This window comes from Fusarium sambucinum, chromosome I (genome assembly GCF_050947815.1).
Source record: "Fusarium sambucinum isolate potato_lamoka chromosome I, whole genome shotgun sequence".
NCBI classification, from domain to species: domain Eukaryota; kingdom Fungi; phylum Ascomycota; class Sordariomycetes; order Hypocreales; family Nectriaceae; genus Fusarium; species Fusarium sambucinum.
Window position 1 is genome coordinate 208049 of NC_139294.1, and position 25979 is coordinate 234027.

The window sequence follows — 25979 nt, forward strand, 5'->3', positions numbered from 1 at the left end:
CCCGTGTCTCTCGCCTTAGAACCTCCCATTGCCTGGACATTTGATGTTCTTCTTCGATTGTGTGAGTCAGGGCAGTAAAATTATCCATCACCTGTAATTGAATAATAGACCCTTAATGCCAAGTAAAGAGGGGAAAGTGTTTTTCGTGAGATCGGTTTCGGCTGGCAGGGTGACGTCTGCTAATTACTTCTATCATCCCGTTCATTACGACACGTCAGACCCACGAATGCGACCCGAGTTGGCAAGGATAAGATACACGCTAGTCAGCTACAGCGTCGATCTCTACAGGGTAAAGCCCGCATTTGATTCATCATAACTAGCTCGAATTTTCTGAAGAAATGAACGTTGCCACATACCAGGACTTTTTACACTGGGGGGCATGCATTCTAAATGATGGCTCTTGAGGTGCATGGTATAATTTAAGGTATAGCTAGTCAAAGACTCTATAGGAATTAGTAGTTAATTAAGATATTAAGATCAATGACAAGGCTAGCATGTGATAACCCACATAATGTCCTCCAACGTTGTTAGTAACGTTGGCACGTATCAGATAAGCTATATAAACGGACAATCTAGCAGTAAGAAAATCCTATACTCGCACTCTATTAACGACTGCTTATATTTTCTCAAGTGAATAATCTTCGTCCATGCATATATTCTTGTAGCTTAATGATGTTGTACTACGCTATCAGTATAGAAACTGATGTTCTACAGTTTCACAAAACTAGAGATAATTATTTTGAATTATTGGGCGTTTCTTAGCGACATGTTCAACGCCTTGCAGCTTAGTAAACGCTTATTTAACAAGGTAATTTCCAACTGCATTAGTTTCAACTAAATCTTAGCAAGATAAGCACCTAGCTTAATGAAAAGTATAAAAGCTCGGTTAACTTTGCAGACCCATCCACTTTCACCTTCAACCAGTCACCTAACTATCCTCAAATCGACGATCAAGACTGTCATAAAGCCCGCTAATTTTCCATTATAAGCAAGTATTCCCTTCTGACCTTTGATCAACACAGTGACATCGACCACAGTTGAGATGTCGATGATAAACCCCACCGCACCCTTCCACCAAGACCTACACCATCGACGGACTATGCTAGAGAGAGTTTCTAGTCACTCAACCCTGACTCGGCTGTTGTATCTAGATGGATATTGTACCATTTGACACACCATCAAGTCTTTAAGGTGTAGCCACGTTAGAAGAGTTACTATTGTCATTTTGGACAACTCGATAATTGCCCTTGGCTGTGTCTCCGTTCTCTGCAGGCAGACATGCTGTGACTGTGTTCCTCTCTTCCATAGGTAGCCATTTGTCTGAGTCACCAAGACGGTCTGCGGTGAGACCACTGCTGCCTGGGTTCTTGAATCCTCTCTCCTGCTGGCGCTGATACGAGATTTGGCGAAGACGTTCAAATTCAGCAGGAGTAAGGTGGAGCTATAATAGATCAGTTACCAGATCGAGCAACGTAAGGCAGGCTTCAGTTGAACTCACATAAACTTCAACTCCAATAGCGTGGATTGCTAGCGCAATCCATACACCAACAGAGAAGCCAAGGGATAGAGCAGTAGCAATTTCCTCGGCGCCTTGGCCGTCCATATCGCCCTGAACCGCTACCCAAGCATTAAGATCGCTGCATGTAGGATACTTATCCAATAGATCAGCGTTATCGTCATAGAAAGAGGAAACTTTCTCGCATTGCATTGGCTGACGAAAGCTCGGGGTTTTTGACATAATAGTGGCCGAGATAATCATAATCATCCGAAGAGTAACAATAGACCCAGCCTAAGAAATGTTAGTAAAGGAGATTAAGATAGGTTTGAGGGTTGATTCGATTCGAATCAACATACATAAAACCATGCTCGTAACATCCAAGCGCGATGCTGTTCAAGTTGTAGTGCCTTAATGTTCCAAAGTCCCAGAATAAGGGAACCGATAAACATAATAGACGCAGTTCCAACCCAGCCCCTAATAGCCATAGAGCCACCAAAGGAAATAGGAGCAATCATAATAGCTCCAGCAGTGCTAGCAATAGAAAGAAGGAGAATAATATACCCATTGATGCGGTGAAATAATATGACCTTATACCTAATAAAAGGTACAAACTGGAAGACTGCAAGTAAGGCAGCAGGCATAATAGTATAAAGATGCAGCTTAATTCCGATCTTATAGATATTCTTTGACTTATAAGAAAAGCATTCTCCTGGAGCAGCACTTTCTCCCTTGTTCTCAGGGTTGCAATAAATACCGTAAAAGTCAAGAAACATCATGCGGGCAAGTGCAAAGCCAAATAATGCGCCAGAGAAAATAAACCAGAGGATAAAGTTATAACCTTTAGCGAAGCCGATAGGGTTATAAACCTTGCGGGCTACTGTAATAAAGGCATTGGCAGGAGGTCGTGCAGAGACAACCATCGTTCAAGATATGCTAGAGTTGTTTGTGAGGAATAGAGATTAGAGAACAAATAAGAGAAGAGAAGCGAGCTTGGTGATGTGTTCAGGGGAGAGTGACTTGAGGGGTCAGTATATTGTGATATATGGAGATCTTAAAACATGGGAATCTGTGTTTACTTATCCTTTCACCGGGAATATGGGAGACGCAGAATGGAAATAAAAAGAAAACTAATATAAGCGTAGTCTTTGGCGCGTATTGAAGCCATTTATGGATAAGTTTCTGAAGGATTGGTCCTTAGGAATGGTTAACATTGAGGTCGATATTGAGATTTTAGGATTGCATGCCTTTTTGGCACGGCAGCCAATTGGCTTAGCGTAGGTTAGCCCTCAGTCCATTACGATTACAATCTGCACGATTTTCCCAGGACCTTATATATCTCAAGTGAGTGTTGTCCTTATGTAGCTTGGTTTATGATTCTAATCTTACATGCGTAAGCACCAATACTACAATACAGTTTAAGACAAGTAAGAGGATATATCTGGAGTATAAGAGTTTCTATATGTAGATTTCTTTATTTTTCCCTGTTTTCCCTGTTTTCTTTTAAGCTTATTTGTTAAGTTGCTTTAGTAGTAATAGTAGGTGGACGTTGGATAGCGCTAGGCTCTTAGCACATTGGAATCGAGAATAGTAGACATGAAAAGAGATCTAGGCTAAACCATATCAAGTGTCAATCTGCGCGAGACTAGTCAATGTGCATTGCATCTGCTAAGCCAAGAATAGCTATAGTGCTGACAGGATTCATTGATATGTATCCGTATGGCGTAGCTTATTCCCGTCAACCCCGTCGGATGTAGATACCGGTGGGGCTGTCTGAGCGCTTGAAAAGCAATTGTATTGGTTCAGTTTCGGACTAGCTGTTGCGAGTTCACTATGGACAACTTTCTCCACGAATTAAACAACACAGCTTGGTCATCCAGGTCCCAGATTCTATTACTAATTAGAGAATAAAAGGGCTCTTTTTCTTCTCATCTTGTTTCAGGCCCAGAGGCCAAACACCAAAGCACCGCAAAGATGGTAGGCGTACCAGGTAGATCCAAGGGATGCGTCACTTGTCGAAGTCGCAAGAAAGGGGTAAGCTTCTCCGGTATACTTACTTTTAGCCTGTACTATTACTGATATATCCAAGTGTGATAAGAAGCTTCCCAATTGTACCCAATGCATCGCTCACGGTGTAATATGTGGCGGCTATCAACGCAAGCCTGTATGGTTGAATGCTGATGGAGCTCGACAAGCAATCTACTCCAAAGCTCCAGGAAACACAACTTCCAGTGAACACCTCCATTCTAGTGAAGCTGCGTCTAATATCACGCTACATGACTCATTAACCATAACCGCTCGGACACAAAAGTACACTGGTCTTTTCTGGTCGGATTATCTATCGGGCGGGAACGGCTTCTCCATTAAGGTATCTGGAATAACCAGCACTGAATGGATGCAACTCTATGAAACAATCAGTAACTCTGAGCCTACTCTTCGATATACGACTATGGCCCTCAGTACTGCAGCCCTCGCCACTAACGCAAGTAATGAAGTACTTCATCAAAAGAGCCAGCAGGCATACGGTTTAGCCTTGAGACAAATGGCGACTTCACTTGTATCTCAAGAGTGCAACAAAGAAGGACTCCTTGCCGCTATCCAACTTATGAGGGTCTATGAGGTAAGCTCTCTACCACATAGAGATAGACGTATGGGGTCTTATATGATGCAGCAATTATTTGGAGTTGATCCTATCGCAGAGGAGTTTAATGCTTCAGCATCGAGGATAAGAGGCTTTGTAAAGCATGTCGATGGCGAAATTGCTCTTGTATCAAGCAGCGGTCTTAGTGACACTTGGTCTTTTACGGGTTATCAGCTAGTCCTTGACGGACGTCTTGACTTGGTTAGTTCTGGAACAATAATCCATTTCAAAGTTCTTTTTAACTGATCAAATCGACAGGTCAACACAGCTATATCACGTCGAAAAGCGTCTCCATTCAGCCAACACCAATGGAAGACATCTATTCTATGGCAGCGTGCTAGAGACTCACCCCTGAAACGTCTCGTCGATATAATGGTTGAAGTTCCAGGGTTACTTGAAAGTCTCGACGTCCTACGCAGAACTTCAGATGAAGAAGAGTCCCTGATGTTACACAGTCAAGTTGTGGCAAGATGCGAAGCTTGCAGGACAGAATTGCTGGCTTGGGAAATGGAACAGGGTGAGACACTAAGGGTTTACGATTACATCGTGACTGGCGAACTATCACCGCCTCAAAATGACGAAGACTTAGCCAGCGTATACTTGAGTTGCTACTACTGGATGGTATCTCTCATAGTGTACTCTACTATCGGGTTTTGTGAGCTCGAAATTCCGAGTAAAGAGCGAGGAATAGGGTTTCCGGACTGCCCTAGTCAGCGCACTGCTGTATCCTATGCTCATAGGATCGCGCATGCTATACACTTTCTTTTTGAACCTCCTGCGGGGAAGTACAGTTGTATAGCGGCATTCTTCCCGCTTGGAAACACTCTGCGATACCTCCTTATGATTGAGTCATATCAAGCCCGGAAATCGATGAGTTTGGAGCTACTACTACTTAGTGAGTTATATAAGCGGCCTTTCCTGCAATATTCTATTGATAGGTTTCTTATGAACTTAATTCCTCATGATGGAATTGACTATGGATCTAAGCTGAATAGTCTCGCGGGATTGAGGGGCGTTGAGTATAGGGCAAGAGTCTGGTGGTGTGGTATAGAGGCAGCTGGCATTCTAAGTTAATTCCGGAGGAGTGATATTTCAAAATAAGCAAAGCCGCACACGAGATACCGATACATAAACGAAGTAATTAGAGTTATCTTTCAGCTTTACCTCTTGAAAGTAAGGGCACCAAGATTTAGCATGTTTTCAACTCTAGAGATCAAGGAGGAGGTATGTACCTAGGTACCGAATCTTTAGCGATTTTGACGCTTTAAATTCCGGAGCCTGTAGAGCGAGGGATTGCGTAGCTCTCTATTTGGAGACTCCAGGTAGGGTCCAAGAAGGGTCGTCGGAGGCTAGCTGGTTGTAGCGCCCCCCGGAGGGTAACTGTGAGAACTGGCTCTATGAAAATCGAAGTCAACTATGCCAAAAAGAGACTGAGCAAGAAGAAGACTGATAGGGAAAACCAAGACGAAGACCACAGGGAAGACCAGCAAATAAGGATTAATAAGCAGGCAGCTATTCCTAGATGTTACATTAAAATATATATTAGCATATGAAGAAGTTTATAGCCCTGTCTCTTACTGGATAAGACATCTAGGATCAAGAGGTATATGCAATACACGTTCTTGGGCAAGGACGCACATATGAGTCTTCACGAATGACGCATAGGTAAGCCCTTGTCTATTTGTCCGATCACCTGGCATGTAAATCTTTACTCATGACTGTCAAATGGTCCTGTCTTGACGAACATGGGGTGGTTCTCGAGGTCGAAATAACGAAGGGCTTCTGCTTACTCTTTGGAACTCATTTATACAAACTTCTCGTCTTCCCAAACCTCAATATCAATCTGATGGCTCTGAACGTTTCCTTCATTATTGTTGGTCCACTTGAAATTATTGGCAGAAAACTATGTGCTCTCTGTCCTCTCCGACCATCTCTGCCAGACCTGTATCCAATTGGAACCTCCATTACCAGCTTCATAGTTGACTTAGTCAAACATGTTGAATTCGATGTCCAGGAACATGTCAGGCCACTCGTGGAGTAACGTTTCAATACACTGTGCCCAATAGTCTTTGTAAGCGATCCAGGCCCCAAATTAAAAAATGAGCTTAATAGTGGTGACGGCCGGGACGTCTGGCTTCATGGCAAGGATGTCGTCGACAACTTTCAGGGCAAGCCTTTCCCCGCCATCTTCCTCCCCCCAGTGATCCAATGCCTCTTCCGGCTCACCATTCTCATCTAGTGGCGCATTTTCGTACTGCGAGATTTTCGTCTGGGAAGACTCGATTACAAGGGTCTTGGTTCGTCTCTTCATCGTGTTTGAGCGATGAGAGAGCTGAGGGGCGACTTTTAATTTGCCTATCGTGTACTGGCACGGTTCCTGGACAGGTATAACTATGGCATAGTTCTGTTATAACAGAGGGTGACGTTCTTTGGAAATGTTCGCCTCCACATAGAGAAGAGGAAACCTCTACAATGTATAGGCCGACTTGGACTTGAGGGCATTGGTAAACTCGATATCTTCCAGGGCGTAGTCATAGATTATATCTCTGATCTCTCAGGATAGACTGAGGAATGAGGGTTGAGTTGCCATGATGACGATGTGTTTAGTTTAATTTGAGCAGGTTAATAGCATCTTCTTTGATAGAATATTCCCATGATGGCATAGTTTCACAGTCAATAACGGGCTTTATATCACGAGACAAAGCAACATGTGAAACTTAGGGCTTACGTGAGGTGGCATCCTGCTTCGTAAGTGGAGGCCGAGGTGGAGAATTCCTGACGGATTTATAGAAGTAACCCCTTTATTTATAGTGGCTGGCGTTACAGGGTGACTGTGCTGATTTGAGAAAGATTGAGAAGATTTAATCCAGTGGGTTGGGATCTCGCTCCTTTGGCAGGGGGTAATTTGTTTCACTTCAAATTGGCTGTGGATATTCTTATCTTGTCCATAGAAAAATAGTTTTCCCCCACAAAGTATAAAAGCTGGCGCAGATTCCATTATACGTGTAACATCCTGCCGCAGTTTGGTTTTCAAATCCGCGATTGTCACTCTACGTCGTCATGTTGTTCACATCCCTCTTTACTCAAGCTGTTCTGGCTCATGTCTCGCTGGCCACTACCAACATACATGAGAGACAAGAGGACATACCCACCAAATGGGGTCTACTGGCCTACCCTGGCGTTGACATGATGGACATTTACGGCCCCCTTGAGGTGCTCTACTTCGTCGCCGGTAACAGGCAGCTGAGCGTCAAGATCATCAACCCCACGGAGGACAACGTCGTCGTTAAACCGCCTATGGGCAACAAGTACAACTCGACCTATGCACCTGAAATTGTCGGCACCGCCACAATGGAAGACCTTGATATTGAGCTCGATGTGCTCATGGTTCCTGGAGGTGCTGTGGCCCGTGACCCAAACACGCTGTACATTGACAAGTACCTGGTCAAGATGTTCCCTCATGTGAAGCACTTTGCTACCGTTTGCACTGGTGCACTATTCGCTGCCCGTGCCGGTCTACTTGATAGCAAGCGTGCGACGACCAACAAGGGTGCCTGGCAGACAGTCACACAGCACGGAACCAACGTTACCTGGGTTGCGCCGGCCCGCTTCGTCCGCGACGGCAACCTTTGGACCTCATCTGGTGTAGGTGTATATCCAGAGTTTGGAGACTTGATTCGCCAGCTAATCGTTTCTTATCAGGTGTCGTCCGGTATCGACATGACCTTTGCCATGGTCAAGGAATTTTACGGCCAGGAGCTGCATGACCGCATTACAGTCTTTACCGAGATTCTTCCCCGTGCCCACGATGATGACCCCTTCACCGATATCGTTGGTATTCCCCATCAAGGCCAGCTCAACCAAACCGGCATTATTAGTTAAAATATAGTCTGATTATCGTCAATCTTAATCTGCTTTTCCATGGTCCACAAGCCCATAGCGCAATGGAGCACGGTATCAAGCACCCAATATCGGAAAGGCCACGTTACCTCGACACCTGCTGACCAAGAGTCTGTATCATTACTTCCACTAAACTCAATGAACCGTAAATGGAGTTTGATTGTATTGTGAAAGTAGCGCAAGTATGGCAGGGCAATCATGAGAGAGTAAGGGAATTCATAGTCCACTTCGTTTGCGTTGTAGCGAAATCCAGGGCCTATCCAAGTAATGATTATGAGCTCTGTAACGAAAGTCCGTAACTTCGCGGACTTGGCAACGCATGCAAAGTTTTCGGCCGATATGCTATAGGCTCGTAGATGAAGAGCTTTGAAAGCGAATGGTGTCGCTATGTTATGCATGCAATTGGACGTTAGCCTTAAGCGAAGGGAGTCGGATATTAACAGAACATAGCAGATCGACGCCCATGTTTCAGGGGGATGCAATAGTGTTCCCAATATTGTTTTCCATGCTAATGATAACAGCTGCCTCTGTATACACAAGGGGCTTCAGACCTACCCAGAGGAGCAACAACATCCGAGACTGGGGTTATGGGGACGCTAAGCGAATGGAATGCTACAGGTAACAGGGATCAGCGTATCGATAGAACAATGACATGTGGCCAACAGCATTGAGGCAGTCATGTTTCTGCTCACCGAATGCTGTGGCTTAAGTTAGCGATATTCATGTGGATTATCAGGGACTGTTGCAAATTGATCAATTTATGTCTGGCCTTCCCATTTCTCACAAAATTCCCGCAAGCATTGAGATCTATGTCATAAAGTGGCAGGTAGCTTTGAGAACAAATACGCAATTATTCTAACCTCTTAGCAATGTTCATGCAGCAGCTACATATAGTTACGTGTAGTATGCAGTTGGTCCCGCGACAGTCACGCAAGAAGGCACAAGGAGGCAAAGTCACATGTCAAAGTAGGCCTACAAGATATGTTATTCGTCCCCTTACAAAAATAGAATTCCGATTGAGATAACAACTGAGAACCAACAACCAACAACCAACAAATACCTCAATAATTTCTTTGAAAATTTTCCCATTGGTACGCTTAGGCTACCGACCTCAGATCATTATGCAGTTAAGCGCACAAGTATTCCCTCGCCGTCAAAGCGGACAATTCATTCATATTTTTAGACACAACTGCAAAGTGAAGTTCTCATGAGACAAGATGCGAGAAGCAGAGTGAGCATTAGAGACAACAAAGAGCCACCAACTGCAGATTTAGATCTTGAATATAAATATGTCCATTTCTCTTCCCTTATTTGCATCATCTTTCTGTCTGAACCAAATGGAACCATAGTAAATCAAGTTAATCATGATCTTTCTTTGCATACTCCCCCTTCTCGTCGTTGTATGGCGCCTCGTCGCCTCTTCCAGTCATCTTTCCAGAATCCCACGGTCGGTACCATGGTCAGGAACTGAGAAAGGCTTCACTCCTTATCTGTTTATGCAAATCCGAGGAATATGGAACACGCCAGATGTCATGAAAGATGCTTACCAAAAGGTATCACAACTATCCGATGACACTAGTACATGAACTAAAGTGTCTCCAGTATTGCAAGAATGGTGCTATTTGCGCCGTCGCCCTACCATTCAGTCGACCAGAGATTCTTCTACCCAAACATCTTATTCACTGGATGACGACTCAGAGCGATAATGTGTTGGACCCTACACCAATACAGCATGAGCTTGTCGCAGCAAAATACGCCTTCTTTAGCTCCTCCGTCGGGAAGGAGACTGCCGTGTATGATGTTCTTCGGGTCCAAATGAATAGACACGTCCCGAGTCTCATACCTAAATTGGGAGAGGAATTGCGATCTTCAATTGACCAAATCTTTGGATGTGACACGCAATGGAAGGAAGTGCAGATCTTCCCTCTAGTTCGACATGTTTTCGCAAAAGTAATTGCATGGCTTGTCCTTGGCGATGATTTATGTAAGGCATTCATATCTTACGAGAGAGGTAACACTGACAGAATACTAGGTCGCGACCAGGAGCTAGTAGACAACTTGGACAAGTTTTCTAGCACTGTCATACCAAGTGCGATAGCTATATCACTTTTCCCTGACTTCCTAAAGCCCATATCTTCGCGATTCATCTTGATTCTCAACCGTGTCTACCTCAAGAGATCGACCAAGGTTCTTGGTCCATATATCGAAAAGAGAATCACTGAGATAGAGAATGGTGCCTCGAAGACTCTTTCGCAGGAGAACGTGTTGACATGGCATATCGAGGAAGCTCTTCGCAAGAAAGAACCTCGAGACACTATGGCTGACATGGTAGCCTGTCGCCTCTTCGCCACCATCATGGCAGCTTTGGAGTCTACAACCCTTGCCATGACGAATACGCTATTCAAAATCTCTGCAAGTGAGAGCTCAACTGAGATATGGGATATCCTAAAACAAGAGAGTGAAGAAGCGCTATCAACCAACATCGACCTGGAGAGTATCAACAAGCTGCACCTTGCAGATAGTGCAATCAAGGAAACTCTGAGACTACATACGGCACTCAAGGCTCTCAGTGTCCAAGTCATGCAGCCTGCAGGTATCACACTCAAAGACTATGGTATCCATCTTCCCCTTGGATCACGTATCGGAGTCTCGGCGTGGGGCGTTCATTATGATGAGGATATATATCCGAATGCCTACACATACGACGCCTTTCGACATATGCAATTCTCCCAAGAGAAAGAAAAACCCAGCAACACACATCTAATGGTTTCACCTTCTGAGAATTACCTTTCTTTCGGCTATGGAAAGCATGCCTGTCCAGGAAGACAATTTGCATCTGCTTTACTCAAGATATTCTTGGCTCATGTGGCAGCCAATTACGATTTTGAACAAGTTGATAACAAACCAGGATTCTTTAACCTCGGTCATCTCCCAACACCACCAGTGGAGGCAAAGCTGAGAATGAGGAGAAAAACTGGCTTTGCCAAGTCGAGGGGGGATAGTTCTATCGTTTGATTTGAGGATCTTTTGTCCTTGTGCTTGTTCTCATCAAGCAAGGGAGTAGGGGGATATGATAACTGCCGTACTCGCCTCACACATGTTCATCTCGGGGCATATTAATTGACAATTCTCTGGCTGAAAATGTGTTATCATCGGACTCCATTGGCGTATATAACCTCTTTGGTATCGAGTTCCATGAACGTCTGTTTATAGCTTTACGGCATCATAAAATGTCATGTTCATTTTCAACAACGAGAGATTTGCTAATTACACTTGTTCCAAAAGAGTCAAAGTGTCAATGAGGTTCGACTGGATTTAAGTACAGTCTCACTCAATAACGTCCCGGGTAATAACCCACAGCTTTTTCGTGAAGGGACCCTTTGACACCCAGGTAATATGCATACCTGACGTTAATCCAATTGCATCTCCAGCCCTGAAACTATGCTTCTTTCCACTGTCCGTCTCCGTGATATCAACTTCTCCCTCCAAGAGAAGAATTGTTTCGTCTCCAAGGACTCCAGTGTACGGTGTTGTCATAGTCCCTTCTTCATCCAGATCTGAACCTGCAATCCCTTTTCCAGATCGCCATACTCCACTCAGCATGGTCCCGGTCGATCCCCCATTACGGATGAAGTACAACTCGCCAGCGACGAGATCACCCTCCTTGGGCTCAGTGAAGTTGTAGTCAACCCAGCCGGGACTGTCACTGATGTTGCCAATCAGAAGATCAGTTGGCGGGTTTGGAGCTGCATCGGTGCCATTCCAGATACACCAATATTTCTTGAAGAAGGGAGCATCGATCTCCCAGTAGACTTCGAGTCCCTTGGGAGAACTGATAATTGATCCAGGGCCAACTTTGTGTTTAGCCCCAGTGGAGAAAACTGTCAAGGTAGCAGACCCATCAATTACGCATGCGGTCTCGTCTCCAAGGGGGGAGGAATAAGCGAGGTTGTGCGACCCGTCACTGTTGGCGCCTGGGGATACGGCACTCGTCCTCCAGAATCCGGACGAGAGATTGCCAGATGTCCCAAAAGCTCGGGCGCTGGTGACTTCGCCATGGACTTGCTTGCCCAGTTTTGGCTCTTCCCATTCAAAGTTTTTCCAAACACTGTTGGAAGAGGCTTGTTTACCACCGTGGATAACGTGAGTTGTTGGTTGAGCCATAGTGATAGTAAGAAAGATTTGTCGAATTAGTGTTTGGTTGTTAACAGATTAATAGGTATGTAAACTATTGACTTCACATATTGGAACTATTCAAGCCTATTTGTACTTGATTCCCGCCATAGATATGCTTCCAGTACAACCGAGTGATTGATTGCTCTGGGATACATCCCATCTAGCAGTGTCACCCTTGATGGTCTGTTCAGCAACAACTTTGTGGCATCTTGGGCACTATTGGTCACCTTTCCGGCCACTGGTGTTCTGTCCTCCAAGTGTGGAAATAGGGTTAAAGGTGCCGTTGGGTTGGTTGCAATACCCTACCGGTGAGGAGGGCAGAGCCTGAATACTACTCGTTCATTTCCCGACAACCCGAATTGTTGTCATGACGCATTTGAATCGTTTCGGTAAATCTAGCCAGGCTTTGTAGATCCTGATTGATTATTCTCCCAAACTGGAAATTATACTGTTTTGTCATCACGACGTACATGCCGTCGGGAATGCAGCCAATAAAAACGACTGGAAAACAAATACCCGGGTTGCCAGCTTACCATGCAACCAATATGTTCTGACCATTCCATTTACGGAATTGTTTATCGAGACAATCTTCAAGTCAATCTGAATGCGAGGCCTGAGAAAATATTTATAGTAGGCCCTGTCTAGACTCTAATTACAGACTTTATCACATACCTGTACATTCAATTTCCCATTCAATTGCCAAGAAGAAGATCAAAATGCCCATCTACCTGAGCATGCAACGCGTTCGCTTCTCGAGCCCAGATGCTTATGAGAAATTCAAGGTAGATTTTGAGGAAACGTTATAATATGCGAAGACTAACAGATATGAGGTGTTATTCGCTGATACTCGCCGTCATCTCATGACCCTTCCTGGTTTCTTACATCTGACATGGTGGGAGCATCCTGATGACCGAAGTTGGTACAATGAATGTAGCTTTTGGACCAGTCGAGGAGCTCTCTATGATTGGCATAAGAATACCTATCATAAATATTGCAAATCATGGGCTGCCAACGGCGCTATCATGGAGGATATTATCACCAACTTTGAGCTTGTTGGTACTCGCCTTATCCGAGTCTGTCCTGTATGCAATAAGGCGGAGGATAAGAAGTACAATTTGGCGGAGGAACAGGCAGTGTTGCGAGAGACATGCCCTCAGTGTGGGTTTCATTTCCCAGTTCTTGACGAAACGCCTTCAAGCTTTGCTGTTTTCAAAGATGTGCCTGGTCTAGGGATGACGGAGAAGGAGGAAAATAAAGAAGAGGACAAGGAATAATACAACTCTTTAAGTATTTATCGAAGAGATTGTCAATTTGGTTGTCAATATACCTATGTCCACATGCAGGGTCCATATGTCAAATACAAACTACTAGTTGGCATTGTTTAGTAGATGTCTCAAGCCTTGACAATTCTGAAAGGCATCGTTTACTCCGTTGAGAGCACTGACCAAATCTATTTTCTTTACAATGACACGCCGCTCTTTTCTCTAGATTCGCTTGCCGTTGCTCCGTGAATTGATATGGGAATATTCACTTAGCTGTTGGATTGCCTATAATATAATAGGTTACTGGGCACCCTATGCATAAAGACAAGGGCCTTGGTGCTTTACAGTTATTGGCTATTCGATGCACTTGGCAGAATAGTCGGCAGAATAACCAACCACAACGAAGATATTGTCTCACGCGACTACTATGACATCAAAGTCAGGCCATCAGTCTAGACTCGCGTCGAGAACAACAGATAACAACGAGCTTAGACTTTGGGATCAGCATCCCAAAAATAACTAGCGGCAAAGCTAAAATGTGTCGTTGAGTGATAATGAAGATGACAGATGGACGGAGCAAATTAGAATGCATCAGCATCTGCGGGGTAGACACCATAATCTCCAGGTTCTGGACCAGTGATACTGATAATGAACTGGGATTGGTTATCTTGTCAGTAGCTGAGATACGGGGTTACTCTTCTCTTGAACACAATACCGAGAAACCCCCGTGTTATGATAGATAGCCTGACTGGATTTGATATCTGCAGGAGTCTATACATTGGCTATACCCAGTGTTGGTAGTATTCTAGTACGCCAGTGTGTTGTCGAAGATGCCTTCAGCTCGGATTTCCTCGCATCAACGACCTCCTCAGGGCAGAGCTGCACCTCGATCTCGTCTAGGATGTGCGACCTGCAAGAGAAGGCACGTGAGATGTGATGAAGCATATCCATCATGTGAGCCTTGCTGTCGGTTAAAGCTCCAGTGCTACTATCCCCATCGCCTGCAACGAGCCTCTGGAGTAGCAAAGCAACGAATACTATTTCCATCTCCAGGCATATCCAGCGTCTCTCTAGAAGGGAGCGATCATGCAGCCCAGTTTGACTCATCTTCGTACCCTAGTGGCAGCATGACCACTGATATAGATACCCTTTGCAACAGTTGGGCAGGGGAGCTCGAATCGCTTGCCAGCCCCAAGTCATTATTGTCCAACATGAACCACCACAATGATAACTCGTTTGGGATGACTGGCACCGGTGTACAGATGATATCTGAACGCACAGGCTCAGGCGTTTTCAATGATACAACGACTCTCTGGAGGACAACTCTACTCAGCCCTGATTCAAGTACAATATCGACAGAAATGGAGGAATACTCCTGCCTTAACAGCCTCTTACCCGCTTCTGGAATGTCAGAGGATAAGCCCTCCTTCAAGGTTTTTGGAAAGATCATGCAACCACCTGCGGCAATGTTAATGGGGGGCATCAAGAAGTGGCGGCATCTACAGCAATACCTGGTGAGCCTGGCGTCACGGAATGATGCCGTAACGAGTGCATTGTCAGGCCTCGACAAAATTCTCGAGTGGGGTAGTATTAGTGATTCGATATCATCGAGTCGTCAGCTTCAAAACCACATACAGAATTCCTTCAACACAACTACCTACATGATTCAACAGGATATTTGTCTGATCCAATGCGGCAGTAGCTCCAAGATGGATGTTTGGCTGGCTGCTATATTCTTATTAGCGTGGATTCAGGTTCTCCGTGATCGTGTCGAACACGACAACGATTTTCTATTTCCCACTGACCTTGCCGAAATCATAATTACATGCTCTTACGACTGGAACTGGTATTCAAGACAACTTCTCTCATGGTTCAACTCTTTCGACAGTAAAGCCTCTCATTTGAGCGGACCAACTCTCTTGTCACCGAAAGCGCTTCATGTTGTTTCTCAGCATCCTATCCAGATCATCAGTTGCGACTACGAAAATTGCAAACACAGAAAAGAGTCACTGGGAGCTGGCGAAGATATCCAATCATTATCTCAGACCCCGGTGTCGGGCATTTCTGAACATGGTGATAGCGACATTGTCGTCCCTGCAAGGAGCCCTTGTGATGTGAAAGAGATGGTACTACGAGCAATCCTACAACCAGCTGCTGAATGGTATCTGAGAACGCAAGCCTATTGTCGTCAGATTAGCTCTCTTGATAAACATCACTGCAAGCGGTTCACCCCAGATGCCGAGATGAAAGTTGCTCTAGAAGGGAAGCGGCTCGAGAGCAAGCTTTGGGACCTGTGGGCCCAATGTCCATCTGTTATATCCCTCTCAACGGTTGAATTGTCTATGTCCGTCGCCCCTGACGTCGCCACGAGAGTACAAGAAGTCTCGAGCGTCTATCTAGCCAGCTTCTGGATCCTGTTCGTCTATCTCCACCGTGTATGTTGGTGGCACCTTCCACATACTGATGCAGTAAAAGATGCACTAGCAAAAACATGGGAACACATGAAGAACTCATATGGCGAACGGGTTAGTAAGATCAAACGAAAGACAGTCCACCCGGCTCTGATGTGGCCGGTGTTCCTCTTTGGCGCAGAATGCGAAATTGACGAGCAACGCACTTGGGCCATTGAGCAATTCAAGGCCTTGGGGAGGACGAGACCGGTGCTGGAGTCACAGAATCAGAACTTGGAGAATCTACCAGAGTTTCGTATCAGTCATGGAGCGACAAGGAATGCAAAAAGGGCAGGTCTTTTACTTGAGGCCCTTACTCAGAAACAGGCGGAGAGGAACTGCAGAATTGATGATAGAGACCTGGCTATGGATATGTTTGATTGCTATTTTGCAATGGTATGATCGTTGGGAAGGTTTCTATAGTAATAAACATTCAACGAATGTATCGTAACATGGGCAGTTCTTTTTTTACAAGGATAAGATACGTACTCGTGTAAAATACTGATGAAGTTACAATACATAACATAATATAGTAATTATTTCCGCTGCTTGATGATATCATCTGCAATCTTCTCAGCAAAGGCGTATATAGTGCTTTGGGGATGACCTGGAGGCAATAGGGCCATAGAGCTTGCATCAACAACTCTGAGTCCTTCAACACCAAATACTCGGGCAAGGCTATCCACAACAGCCATTTTGTCACCTCTCTTACCCATCTTACAGGTGCAAGCTGCATGCCAGACAGTCATTAGAGAATTTCGGACCATATCAAGGACCTCTTCGTCAGTCTGTACGTCCTCACCAGGCCAGTACTCGGAGCCGACTGCAATTGATTTCAACTCCTTGGTATTCCAGACGTCTCTCATTCTTCTGAACCACGCAATTGCCGCTTCTTGATCGGCTCTGGCTGCTAGCCAGTTGGGATTGATGATCGGCTTGTCCAGGCCTGATGCTGACGCAATGGTGACATTTCCGCGGGAGATGGGGGCGACCATTGCACCAAGCATCGTCGCATATTGCTTACCGTCTAATGGCTGCTGAAGAATGGGCCATTCAAAGTTACCAAGGAAGCCATTGGCACCTAGATACTCAACTTCTGGCCAATCATCTGGAAACTCGGCAAAAGCTTTTTTGGTTTCGGGAGAGAAGTTGGTGCGGTATTGCTCTGGTATTTTCTCCCAGCCAATGAACTCAATGATATTGGAAGTCAAAGGACCGGTCTTAGTAAGAGCATACTGTGCAATAGCTTTGATGATAGAGATGGGAGACCGCAGCACCGCATTTAGGGTCTCAAAGCCAACTTGGTACGAAGGCCCGAAAAAGATATGATCCCACATGTCCTGACCGACACCTTCGAGGATGGACACTGGCTTGATATCGAACTTGTTGAGGGTTTCTTTCGGTCCAATTCCAGATACCATCAAGAGTTGGGGCGACTGGAATGCACCCGCGCTAAGGATAACCTCACGCTTAGCTTTGAGCGTATATTTGACACCCTTGAAGTTAACCTCGACTCCAGTAGCCTTTTTGCCTTCATTAAAGAGCACTTTCGTAGCTTGTGTCCTGGTAAACACCTTGAGGTTGTCTAGGCCCTCTGACCTTGCCTTGTAAATGTACTCGGTGGATGAACTCCTCGCGGCTGTCTTTGGATTGATGGTTGTTTGCGTGTAGTGATAGCCGAGAAGCTCACCGCTATTAAAACCAGAAATACTCTTCAATCCGACAGCCTTCAGTCCTTTTTCTAGCCATGTTGCCCACGCTGAAACCCAGAAAGTGTAGCTGACTTGTATGGGGCCTCCGTCAAGTGTGGTCTTGAAGTCTTCAGCGATGTACTTGGTGCCGGCGCTAGCGTTTGCGGGTCGCTTGTCCGTATTGGGAGGGCTGAATGTCGTGCTGTTCTTGAAGTAGGCCTGGAAGTTATCTAGTCTGTATCGGATGGTATCAGTCTCAGAGCAGTCAGTGTATGGGTAGAAGACTTACCTGTAGCTATCATCGCCAACAAGATCTGCCCACCGATCGTATGTGCCAGTTGATCCTCGATGATAGATCATAAAGTTCAAAGCTGACGAGCCACCGAGGCATTTTCCCCGTGCATAATGGAATTTTCGATTATTCGCACCAACCTGGGATTCTGTTTCGAAAACCCAATCGACCGTGGGAATAGAGTCCAATGTGCTAGAGCCTGTTCCGATAATATCTCCTCCAGGTACAGTACTCAACACTGGCTTACTGATCTCGTAAAAACCTCCAGCCTCGATGATGGCGACTTTGTATCCAGCCTGAGCTAGTCGTGTACCGATGACATTTCCCGCAGTACCACCACCTGCAATGAGATAGTCAAACTCTTGATCTTGGCCAAGAGTACCACTGATGGCCCCCAAGGTAGCTTCAGTGAGACCATCGCCACCTAGAAGAGAACCTATACTGTTGTAGAGGGGGGATAATACAGGGTTAGTAAGGTCAAGACTGGCACCCCGATGGACTAGAGCCAAAGAAATGCACACCGACAACGAGAACAAACGCATCCTCACGATTAAGAAGATGTATAGAGGTATTAGTTCAGAACCCTAAAGAATCCGACAAGCCAATGTAGTTCTACCTTGCAGTTTTATATCTAGTTTTTCCACAGTACATCAGCTGTTCCAGCTGTCGCCCACATACCAGATTTTATAGATCGCTTCTTCAACTGACCCTATCACATTACAAGCTTTCTGCGGTAGGGATTATATTAAAGCCTATAATAGGAGTTGCTCGTAATAATGGAGAAACTTATAAAATTATAGGTTGTCCTCCTGAAGATCTTCCTCCACTTTGTCGGAGTCTAGCCCTATTTGGGTAGTTAACTTATACACTAATGATTAAATTACTAGTTTAGGCCTAACTCGATATTAAAGCAATATAAAGGTTCTTTCTTATTTTTATAGCGAGCAGCTATATGTTAACATTTGCATAGCCCTGATTAGCTAAGCTTGCGTCACGTAATTCAGCTACTCTATTACCTAAAATAGCAAGCCAATTCCTCTCCTTTTATAGAAAAGATAAGGCTTTTTTAATCCTCTTTTCTATGCCTTATCTAGTAAAAATAGCTGCTAATAATAATTATAAGCCTAGGTAGAAGTAATTCTAGAAATTTATATTGCCTTAACTTTTAATTTAATTATAAATTATTATTTTTAGCTTATTTTAAGTATTAAATTTATCCTTTTTAGCGCTCTTTCCTTTAATAAAGTGCAATTTTCCCTTATACTGCTATTTCTAACTATAGCTATCTAATTTATTACCCTTAATTCTAAGCTTAAGGAAATACTATACCTTAAAAAGGGTACTTAGTAGTAGTATTAGCTTTAATATATTTAAATTAAATTTAGCGCTGCTAATACTTAGGTATATATTAACCTAAGCCTCCCTAATAAAGAAGCTAATTAAATAAAGCCTTCTAAGGCTATTTTAATTGCTAATTATAAGGATAAATACTTTATTAAGTATATAATAAAGGCTATTAATATTATAAAGCTTTATACTGCCTATTTAAATAATATAGATTTTCTTAAGAATAATCTGGAGCTCTTTAAGCTTACTTTTAATAAAGTTAATTGCAAATATATTATACTTTAAAAGACTAATATACTTAAGTAAAATAAATACTCTGCCTAGAAGACTAAAGATAAGAAGGTTTATACCTTTTTATAGTTAATAATTAATAAAGAAATGCTTAATATTATACTTAAAAGAGTAAAAGAAGAGTACCCTAAGGGTTATATCCTATATTATATTATAAAGGGACTTAAGAAGTATTTTACCCCTTAAGCTATAAGTATTATTATTTATACTTATAAAGTATATAATATATATATAAAAAAGGCAAAAAGTATATATATTAATCCTAATAAATAGCTTAATAAATAGTATATAGTCTATTATTATACTATATAATATAAAGCTCCTAAAGTCTAAGGAGATTAAGCTGCTTTTAACTTCCTTATAGTAATCTAAGCTTAGATTACACTTAGCTAGATATAATAGATACTTTATACTATTAATTCTAATAAGGATAAAGTTAATATTAAGTTAATTAATTAATATATAAATAAGCTTAGTATTATTATTAAGTAAGCTTTAAGCGCTATATATAATACTATATTTATTATACTTAGTAATATACCTAACCCTAAAGAGAATAAGGGCAGGAAGCTTTAATCTTAAATAAAATACCTCTACTTATAAGATTATCCTTAGTATATAGAGGATTGCAGTATCTTAAAAAAGGCATTTTCTTATAAGAAAATAGGGCTCCCTAGAGGAATAACTAAGGAGAAAGCTTTTAAGATTTAAAAGGTAATATTAACTAGGTATTATAACCTTAAAGTAAAGCTTATAAGGAAGGGGATAATAATCCCTAGCTTAAGCAATAACTTAGGCTAATCTAGCTTTATAAGCGGCATTAATTAAAATAAGGTACCTTAATATTTTATTACTTTTAATCTAGATCTCTTTAAAGAGTATAACTTCTCTATTTATTTAAATAGCTATAGCTAAAGACCTCTCTCTAAGAGCACTATTTTTAATACTTATAGCTTTATATATCTTATTAACTCGGTTAATAAGCTTATTGCTTATACTTTTATACCTTTTAATAAAGGCAAAGTAGTTTAAGCAGGAGTATTATTATTCCTAATTATTAGTTATAGCTAAAGGGTAATTGCTAAAGCGCTTAATAGCATTAATAGAAAGTATACTAAGAGTATTATTCTTAAAAATATTTAGGTTATTAATAGATTTTATATAAATATTATATTAGAGGTATTATTATAGAAGAAGAAGCTCTAGTATATAGGATTTAACTATATACTATGCTTTAGTATACTAAATAATAGTATTATTATCGCTAATCTTAATTACTGCTTTAATCTAGTATTCCTTTAATATAAACCTATTTATTCTTATCTTAATAATAGCCAAATAGTACTCTATAATAATATTCTAATTATATAATTGCTAATATTCTTTACTATTATATATACCTAATAATATAACTATACCTAGTGCATATAAGATTAAGTATAACTATATATTAACTTAAGCTTACTTTAGTACCTAAGAGTAGGTTATCTTAGTAAAGATACTCTAGAGAAGCTTATAAATAATATTTATAGTATTTAAATTAATAGGATAAAAGATATTAATTGCGAAATCTATACCTAAGTAAAGGTAATCTAGATAATTAGCAGGAAACCCCTTAAATAATACTTACCTAAACTATTTTAGCATATCTTTTAAGATCTTTAGGACTATAAAAAAGGCTATAATAGAAATTAATAGCTATTAATAATTAAAGATAAATATAGCAGTTATTTATATATTTTACCTCTTCTAGATAAGAGTATAGCTTTTATTCTTAGGGCACTTTAATTCTATAATAAGTAAATTAAATAATAATTTAGCCTTATTATTTATATTATTTGCTGTAATAATAAAATAGCTATAATTTATGCATTAGGAAATATAGCATTTTAAGCTTAAATGCACCTTAAAGGGATAATTCTTAAATATCCTCTATTATATATTTATAAGCTAAATAGAGTAATTAAGATAGCTAATAAGATTATAATAATAAAATCAAATGCTATATTAAATAGAGTAGAGCTTTTACTAGAGCTATAGCCTAAGAGTACTATAGCAGTGGTTTACCTGCTTAATTAGAGCCCTTAGTAAGCTAATAATAGCATATCTCTGCTAAAAGCTTTAGAGTTTTAGTTTAAAAACTATACTTTATTACTAATAAGGGAATATATAGCTAACCTCTGCCTTAATTAAATAGGCATTTATGCATATAATTATAAGGCCTATCTATTAAAGAAGAAGAGGGAAGCTAATAAGTAAAAGAAGGCATTTAAAATAAGCCCTAGAGTATATATTAGGTATCTTATAGGCTATATAGCATATAATATATACCGAATTTAGGTGCCTTAGCTTGAAAAGGTAATTATATTAAGGAATATAATATTTAATAAAATAACCTTTTATTACCTTAATAAATTAAGCGCAGTAAAGCTTTTATTAATAAAACTAGAAGATTAGATTAAATTAATTATAGCACTAAAATATAATATCCTTTTAGATATATATAATTAGCTAATTTAAGAATAATTAATAGGCTTAAACTCAGGGATAAAAGTATATAATCTGCATAAATAGCCGCTTAAAGAAAGCATAGTTACTATTAAACTAAGCATAAACTACTTATCTATATATATAATAAATTAAGCACTAATAGGACTTTAAATGCCTTAATAAACCCTAGAGCCTAGCATATAATATAGGGATATAAGTAATACTTATAAAAGTAAAAATACCAGAGAAGTTAGCTTTTTAAAGTAATATTTAATATTAATAGATATATTATAAGCTAGGATAAATAATAATTTCCTTAGGGATAAGCAAGTAAATAAAGGAGCTAATATAGTAGGCTTACTATTATAAGTAAGTAATATTTTGCTTACTTATAAAAAAGCAGAAGATTTAAGTAGGAATACTTAGGGAATAAGTAAAGCTAAAGCTAAGTCTTTATTAAGCATTAAGTATAGCCTATAGATAATAATAAGAGAGTTATTACTATTAATAATAATATAAGCTCTAGATAACTTAACTAAGCCTTTTAAAGTATAGATTATACTTAATTTAAAAGGAAATTATAATTACTTAGAGTAGCCTTTAGCCTAACTATAAGGTTAGCTAAAGGAATTAAGAAATAAGGCAAATTATACTCTAGCTTAAGAATTAATATATTAAAGTATATAGGTTTAAGAAGCTAAAGAGTAAAAGCGCAGTATTACTTTTAATTAATAATTATATAAGCTTTATAGAGACTTATTTAATACTTTCTTTATATTTAATTAGCTAAAAGAAGTATATAAAGATTTTAGCAAGCTTATAGTAGTATTTACTATAATTCTTTATATAGCTAATAGGAAGAAAGGTAATCCTTAAGCGGGGATTATAATAATAGCTATTCCTAAGGATAATTAGAAATATTATTAGGATAGCCTTCTATTTACACTAAAGATATAAAAATAGCTTAAAAAGTATTAATTTACTATATTATTTAAGTAAGCAGTATATATAGAGATTATAGAGCTCCTTAAGAAAAAGACCTAGAGGAAGGTTAAGCAGGAAAAAGCTATAACTAAGCCTTTACTAATAAAGTAGATATTTATATATAAATATAACTAAGATAGGTTTTTACTATACTATAAAGTATAGATTATAGTATATAAAAACTTCTAAGATATAATACTTAAAAGTATATATATAGTAATACTTATAGTATACTCTTTTTACCTAATAATAGCTTTAGCTACTTAGTTTAATCTTAAAATTAAGTAATTAGATATTAAGAATGTATTTATAAATATATAGAGGTAATAAAGTAGCTTTTGCATATTTTACTGCTTTCCCCTAGGATTTAAGGAGTATAATTTTATCCTTAAGATTAACTAAGCTCTCTATAGGCTTAAAGACTTACTTAAGCTCTAGTTTAATATATTTACTGCTAAATTATATAAATTTAGACTTAAATAGAGTATAGAAGAACCTTGCCTCTTTTATAACTTAAAGAGGGAAATATACCTAATCTTCTTTATTAATAATATCCTAATCTTTTATTATAAAAGTAACTTAAATACTACTCTAAAGCTTATTAAATGCCTAAAAGGAAGCAAGGGGTTTAAACTTATATATAACTTAAAAGCTAAATAGTTTCTTAGTATTAAGATTATTAGAGACTAGCTAAATTGCATTATCTCTCTATACTATAATTTATATATTAAGAAAATAGCAGTTAAATTTAGCTAAGATGCTTAAAATAGCTTCCCTTTAACCTTAATCTTATAGGTAGAGCTTCTGCCTTATAAAGATTAAGCGCTACCTAATAAAATAAAGAAGTATTAAGAAATTATTAGATCCCTGCTTTATATAGCAGTTATATTATAACCTAATACTGCTTTTATAGCTAGCTTATTATTATAATTCCTTATTAATTTAAGTACTTATTATAAAAGAGCTGCTTTTTAAGTAATCTATTATCTTTACTTTATAAGATTTAATAGCTTAATCTATAGTAAATATAATAAGCTATAAGCTCTTATTATTATAAGTAATACTTTATTTACTAATAATATAAGTATATAGAAGTTATTATAAGGCTATTTTATAAGCTTATTTAGAGGAGTAATTTATTAGAAGGCATTAAGGCAATTAATAGTAATAACTTTAACTACTAAAGCTAAGCTATTTACCTTAGAGTATATAGTAAAGGAAATAATAAGAATAAAGTGCCTTTTTTAAGATCTGCGCTTTAATCTAGAGTTACCTTATAATATTAAGTATAATAACTAGTAAACTATTAGACTTATAATTAATTAGAGCTCTTAAATAACTATAAGGCTTTATTATATTAATATTTAGAGTATATAGTTAAAGCAGGAGTATTTAAAAAAGTTATTTAAAGTTATATATTTACTAATAGCTAATATATCAGTAGATAGGCTAATAAAAGTATTATTATAATAATAGTTTAAGCACTTTAGAGAGCTTTTAAATATATTATAGGTTATTATAAAGTAGGGAAATAGAAAATAAGAAGCGCTAAAGTATATAAGAAAATATATTTATTTACTTCCCTTATACTAAGGGGAAAGGATAGCCTAGATGCCTTAATATAATATATATATAAAAACTAAGCGCTAAAGCGCATAGAAAAAGGAAAACTAATATACCTAATAGGCATTTATAGCTATAGCTAAGGTTATAGTAAAGCTATAACCCTAGTTATAATAGCGCAGAAAGAAGCACTAAGGGTAATATTATTAGTAAGGCTATTTATAATATTAGCTTATATATAATACTTAGGGAGTATAGTATTAAATTTATATTTAAATAGCAGGGGCAATAGCCTTAGCAGAGAAAGAGAAAACTTTATAGCCTAGAGGGCCTAGAGTAGCAGAGGCCTATTTTACTATACTAAAGTAGTGCAGAGAGGCAGATCCCTCTTTAAATAAGGGCAAAAGCCCTTTAATACTTTTCTTAAGCTTCTTCTCCTCTTATATTACTAAGTTAACTTATATACTAATAAGGCAAGCTTAATTAAGTAAAGAAGGAGAGAAAGGAAGCTCTATTTATATTATTAAGCTTATTAAGCTTATCTAGGGTAAGGATATTACCCCTTACCCTATTAGCTATATTAGCTAGCTAATAGACTAAAGGATTAAGTTAAAGAGGCCTAAGAGTATAATCTAAGTTAATAAGAAGCTTAATTAAAGAAAATAAAGTATACTTATATAGCCTTATAACTATAATTACCTAAAAAATATAGTATATAGCGCTAAGAACTACTAAAAACGGTATAATAGTAGAGTAAATCCTCCTTAATCCCTATAAAGAGACTGCAGAGGTACCCTAAATAGGGTATAAAAAACTGCTTACTAATAAAATTAGTAAGGGGCTAATGCCTTAAAGGGTATAGTAGGTAAGGAATAGAGGCTATTTAGAGCATTAGATTATATAAACTAAGCTTAAATTATAGTATTAAAGCTTATAGGCAGCGGCAAGGGTATTAATAAGCTGTATTAGCTATTAATATACTACTTGCATAGTGTATATAGTAGTTATATATATAGTATTCCTCTGCTTTTTATTAAGCTACTTAAGAGTTAGCTATTATAAGATATTATAAGCTTAGAGAGCTTTAATTTATAGGGTAGTAGATAATAGAAATGCTAGAGGCATAGGTAGATAATTAAGTTCTAGCCTATAATATATTAGTATTATAAATATTAAGTATATACTTTATTAAGTAGTATAAGGCATTATAGTAGGCTTATTATTATAAAAATATAATTAAAGAAAAAAAAGAAAGGAGGAATTTCTTATATAAAAGGCATATACTTATAGCTATACTATAATACTGCATTTTATAATTGCAGGGTTATTTACTTTATTATTACCTAATAGGCATTTATTTTATTTATATTATAGCTAGCTAAATACTCTATTAAGTG

The 25979-nt window shown here is 39.4% G+C and overlaps 9 protein-coding genes across 9 annotated transcripts; 5 read left to right on the top strand and 4 right to left on the bottom strand.

Moving 5' to 3' along the window:
- Window positions 1–1186: 1186 nt before the first annotated feature.
- On the bottom strand, window positions 1187–2418 carry FSST1_002766 (uncharacterized protein; the record flags this gene model as incomplete). Its single annotated transcript, XM_083228786.1, has 3 exons — window positions 1187–1441; window positions 1499–1789; window positions 1855–2418. 3 exons carry the CDS (start codon window positions 2416–2418, stop codon window positions 1187–1189), a joined length of 1110 nt encoding a protein of 369 aa, XP_083086196.1.
- A 1051-nt stretch (window positions 2419–3469) lies between these two features.
- FSST1_002767 (Zn(II)2Cys6 transcription factor domain-containing protein) lies at window positions 3470–5210 on the top strand (the record flags this gene model as incomplete). Its single annotated transcript, XM_083228787.1, has 4 exons — window positions 3470–3529; window positions 3585–4115; window positions 4167–4337; window positions 4395–5210. 4 exons carry the CDS (start codon window positions 3470–3472, stop codon window positions 5208–5210), a joined length of 1578 nt encoding a protein of 525 aa, XP_083086197.1.
- A 1018-nt stretch (window positions 5211–6228) lies between these two features.
- FSST1_002768 (uncharacterized protein) lies at window positions 6229–6447 on the bottom strand (the record flags this gene model as incomplete). The annotated part of the gene is made up of 1 exon (XM_083228788.1): window positions 6229–6447. The coding sequence occupies one exon, from the start codon at window positions 6445–6447 to the stop codon at window positions 6229–6231; it is 219 nt and encodes a 72-aa protein (XP_083086198.1).
- A 749-nt stretch (window positions 6448–7196) lies between these two features.
- Window positions 7197–8018, top strand: FSST1_002769 (DJ-1/PfpI family protein; the record flags this gene model as incomplete). The annotated part of the gene is made up of 2 exons (XM_083228790.1): window positions 7197–7781; window positions 7839–8018. The coding sequence occupies 2 exons, from the start codon at window positions 7197–7199 to the stop codon at window positions 8016–8018; spliced, it is 765 nt and encodes a 254-aa protein (XP_083086199.1).
- A 1382-nt stretch (window positions 8019–9400) lies between these two features.
- FSST1_002770 (cytochrome P450) lies at window positions 9401–11051 on the top strand (the record flags this gene model as incomplete). The annotated part of the gene is made up of 3 exons (XM_083223896.1): window positions 9401–9589; window positions 9639–10020; window positions 10069–11051. 3 exons carry the CDS (start codon window positions 9401–9403, stop codon window positions 11049–11051), a joined length of 1554 nt encoding a protein of 517 aa, XP_083086200.1.
- Window positions 11052–11363: 312 nt separating this feature from the next.
- Window positions 11364–12200, bottom strand: FSST1_002771 (uncharacterized protein; the record flags this gene model as incomplete). The annotated part of the gene is made up of 1 exon (XM_083228791.1): window positions 11364–12200. One exon carries the CDS (start codon window positions 12198–12200, stop codon window positions 11364–11366), a length of 837 nt encoding a protein of 278 aa, XP_083086201.1.
- Window positions 12201–13234: 1034 nt separating this feature from the next.
- FSST1_002772 (uncharacterized protein) lies at window positions 13235–13486 on the top strand (the record flags this gene model as incomplete). The annotated part of the gene is made up of 1 exon (XM_083228792.1): window positions 13235–13486. One exon carries the CDS (start codon window positions 13235–13237, stop codon window positions 13484–13486), a length of 252 nt encoding a protein of 83 aa, XP_083086202.1.
- A 1199-nt stretch (window positions 13487–14685) lies between these two features.
- On the top strand, window positions 14686–16326 carry FSST1_002773 (uncharacterized protein; the record flags this gene model as incomplete). The annotated part of the gene is made up of 1 exon (XM_083228793.1): window positions 14686–16326. One exon carries the CDS (start codon window positions 14686–14688, stop codon window positions 16324–16326), a length of 1641 nt encoding a protein of 546 aa, XP_083086203.1.
- Window positions 16327–16460: 134 nt separating this feature from the next.
- FSST1_002774 (GMC family oxidoreductase) lies at window positions 16461–18449 on the bottom strand (the record flags this gene model as incomplete). Its single annotated transcript, XM_083228794.1, has 2 exons — window positions 16461–17850; window positions 17905–18449. The coding sequence occupies 2 exons, from the start codon at window positions 18447–18449 to the stop codon at window positions 16461–16463; spliced, it is 1935 nt and encodes a 644-aa protein (XP_083086204.1).
- Window positions 18450–25979: the final 7530 nt, after the last annotated feature.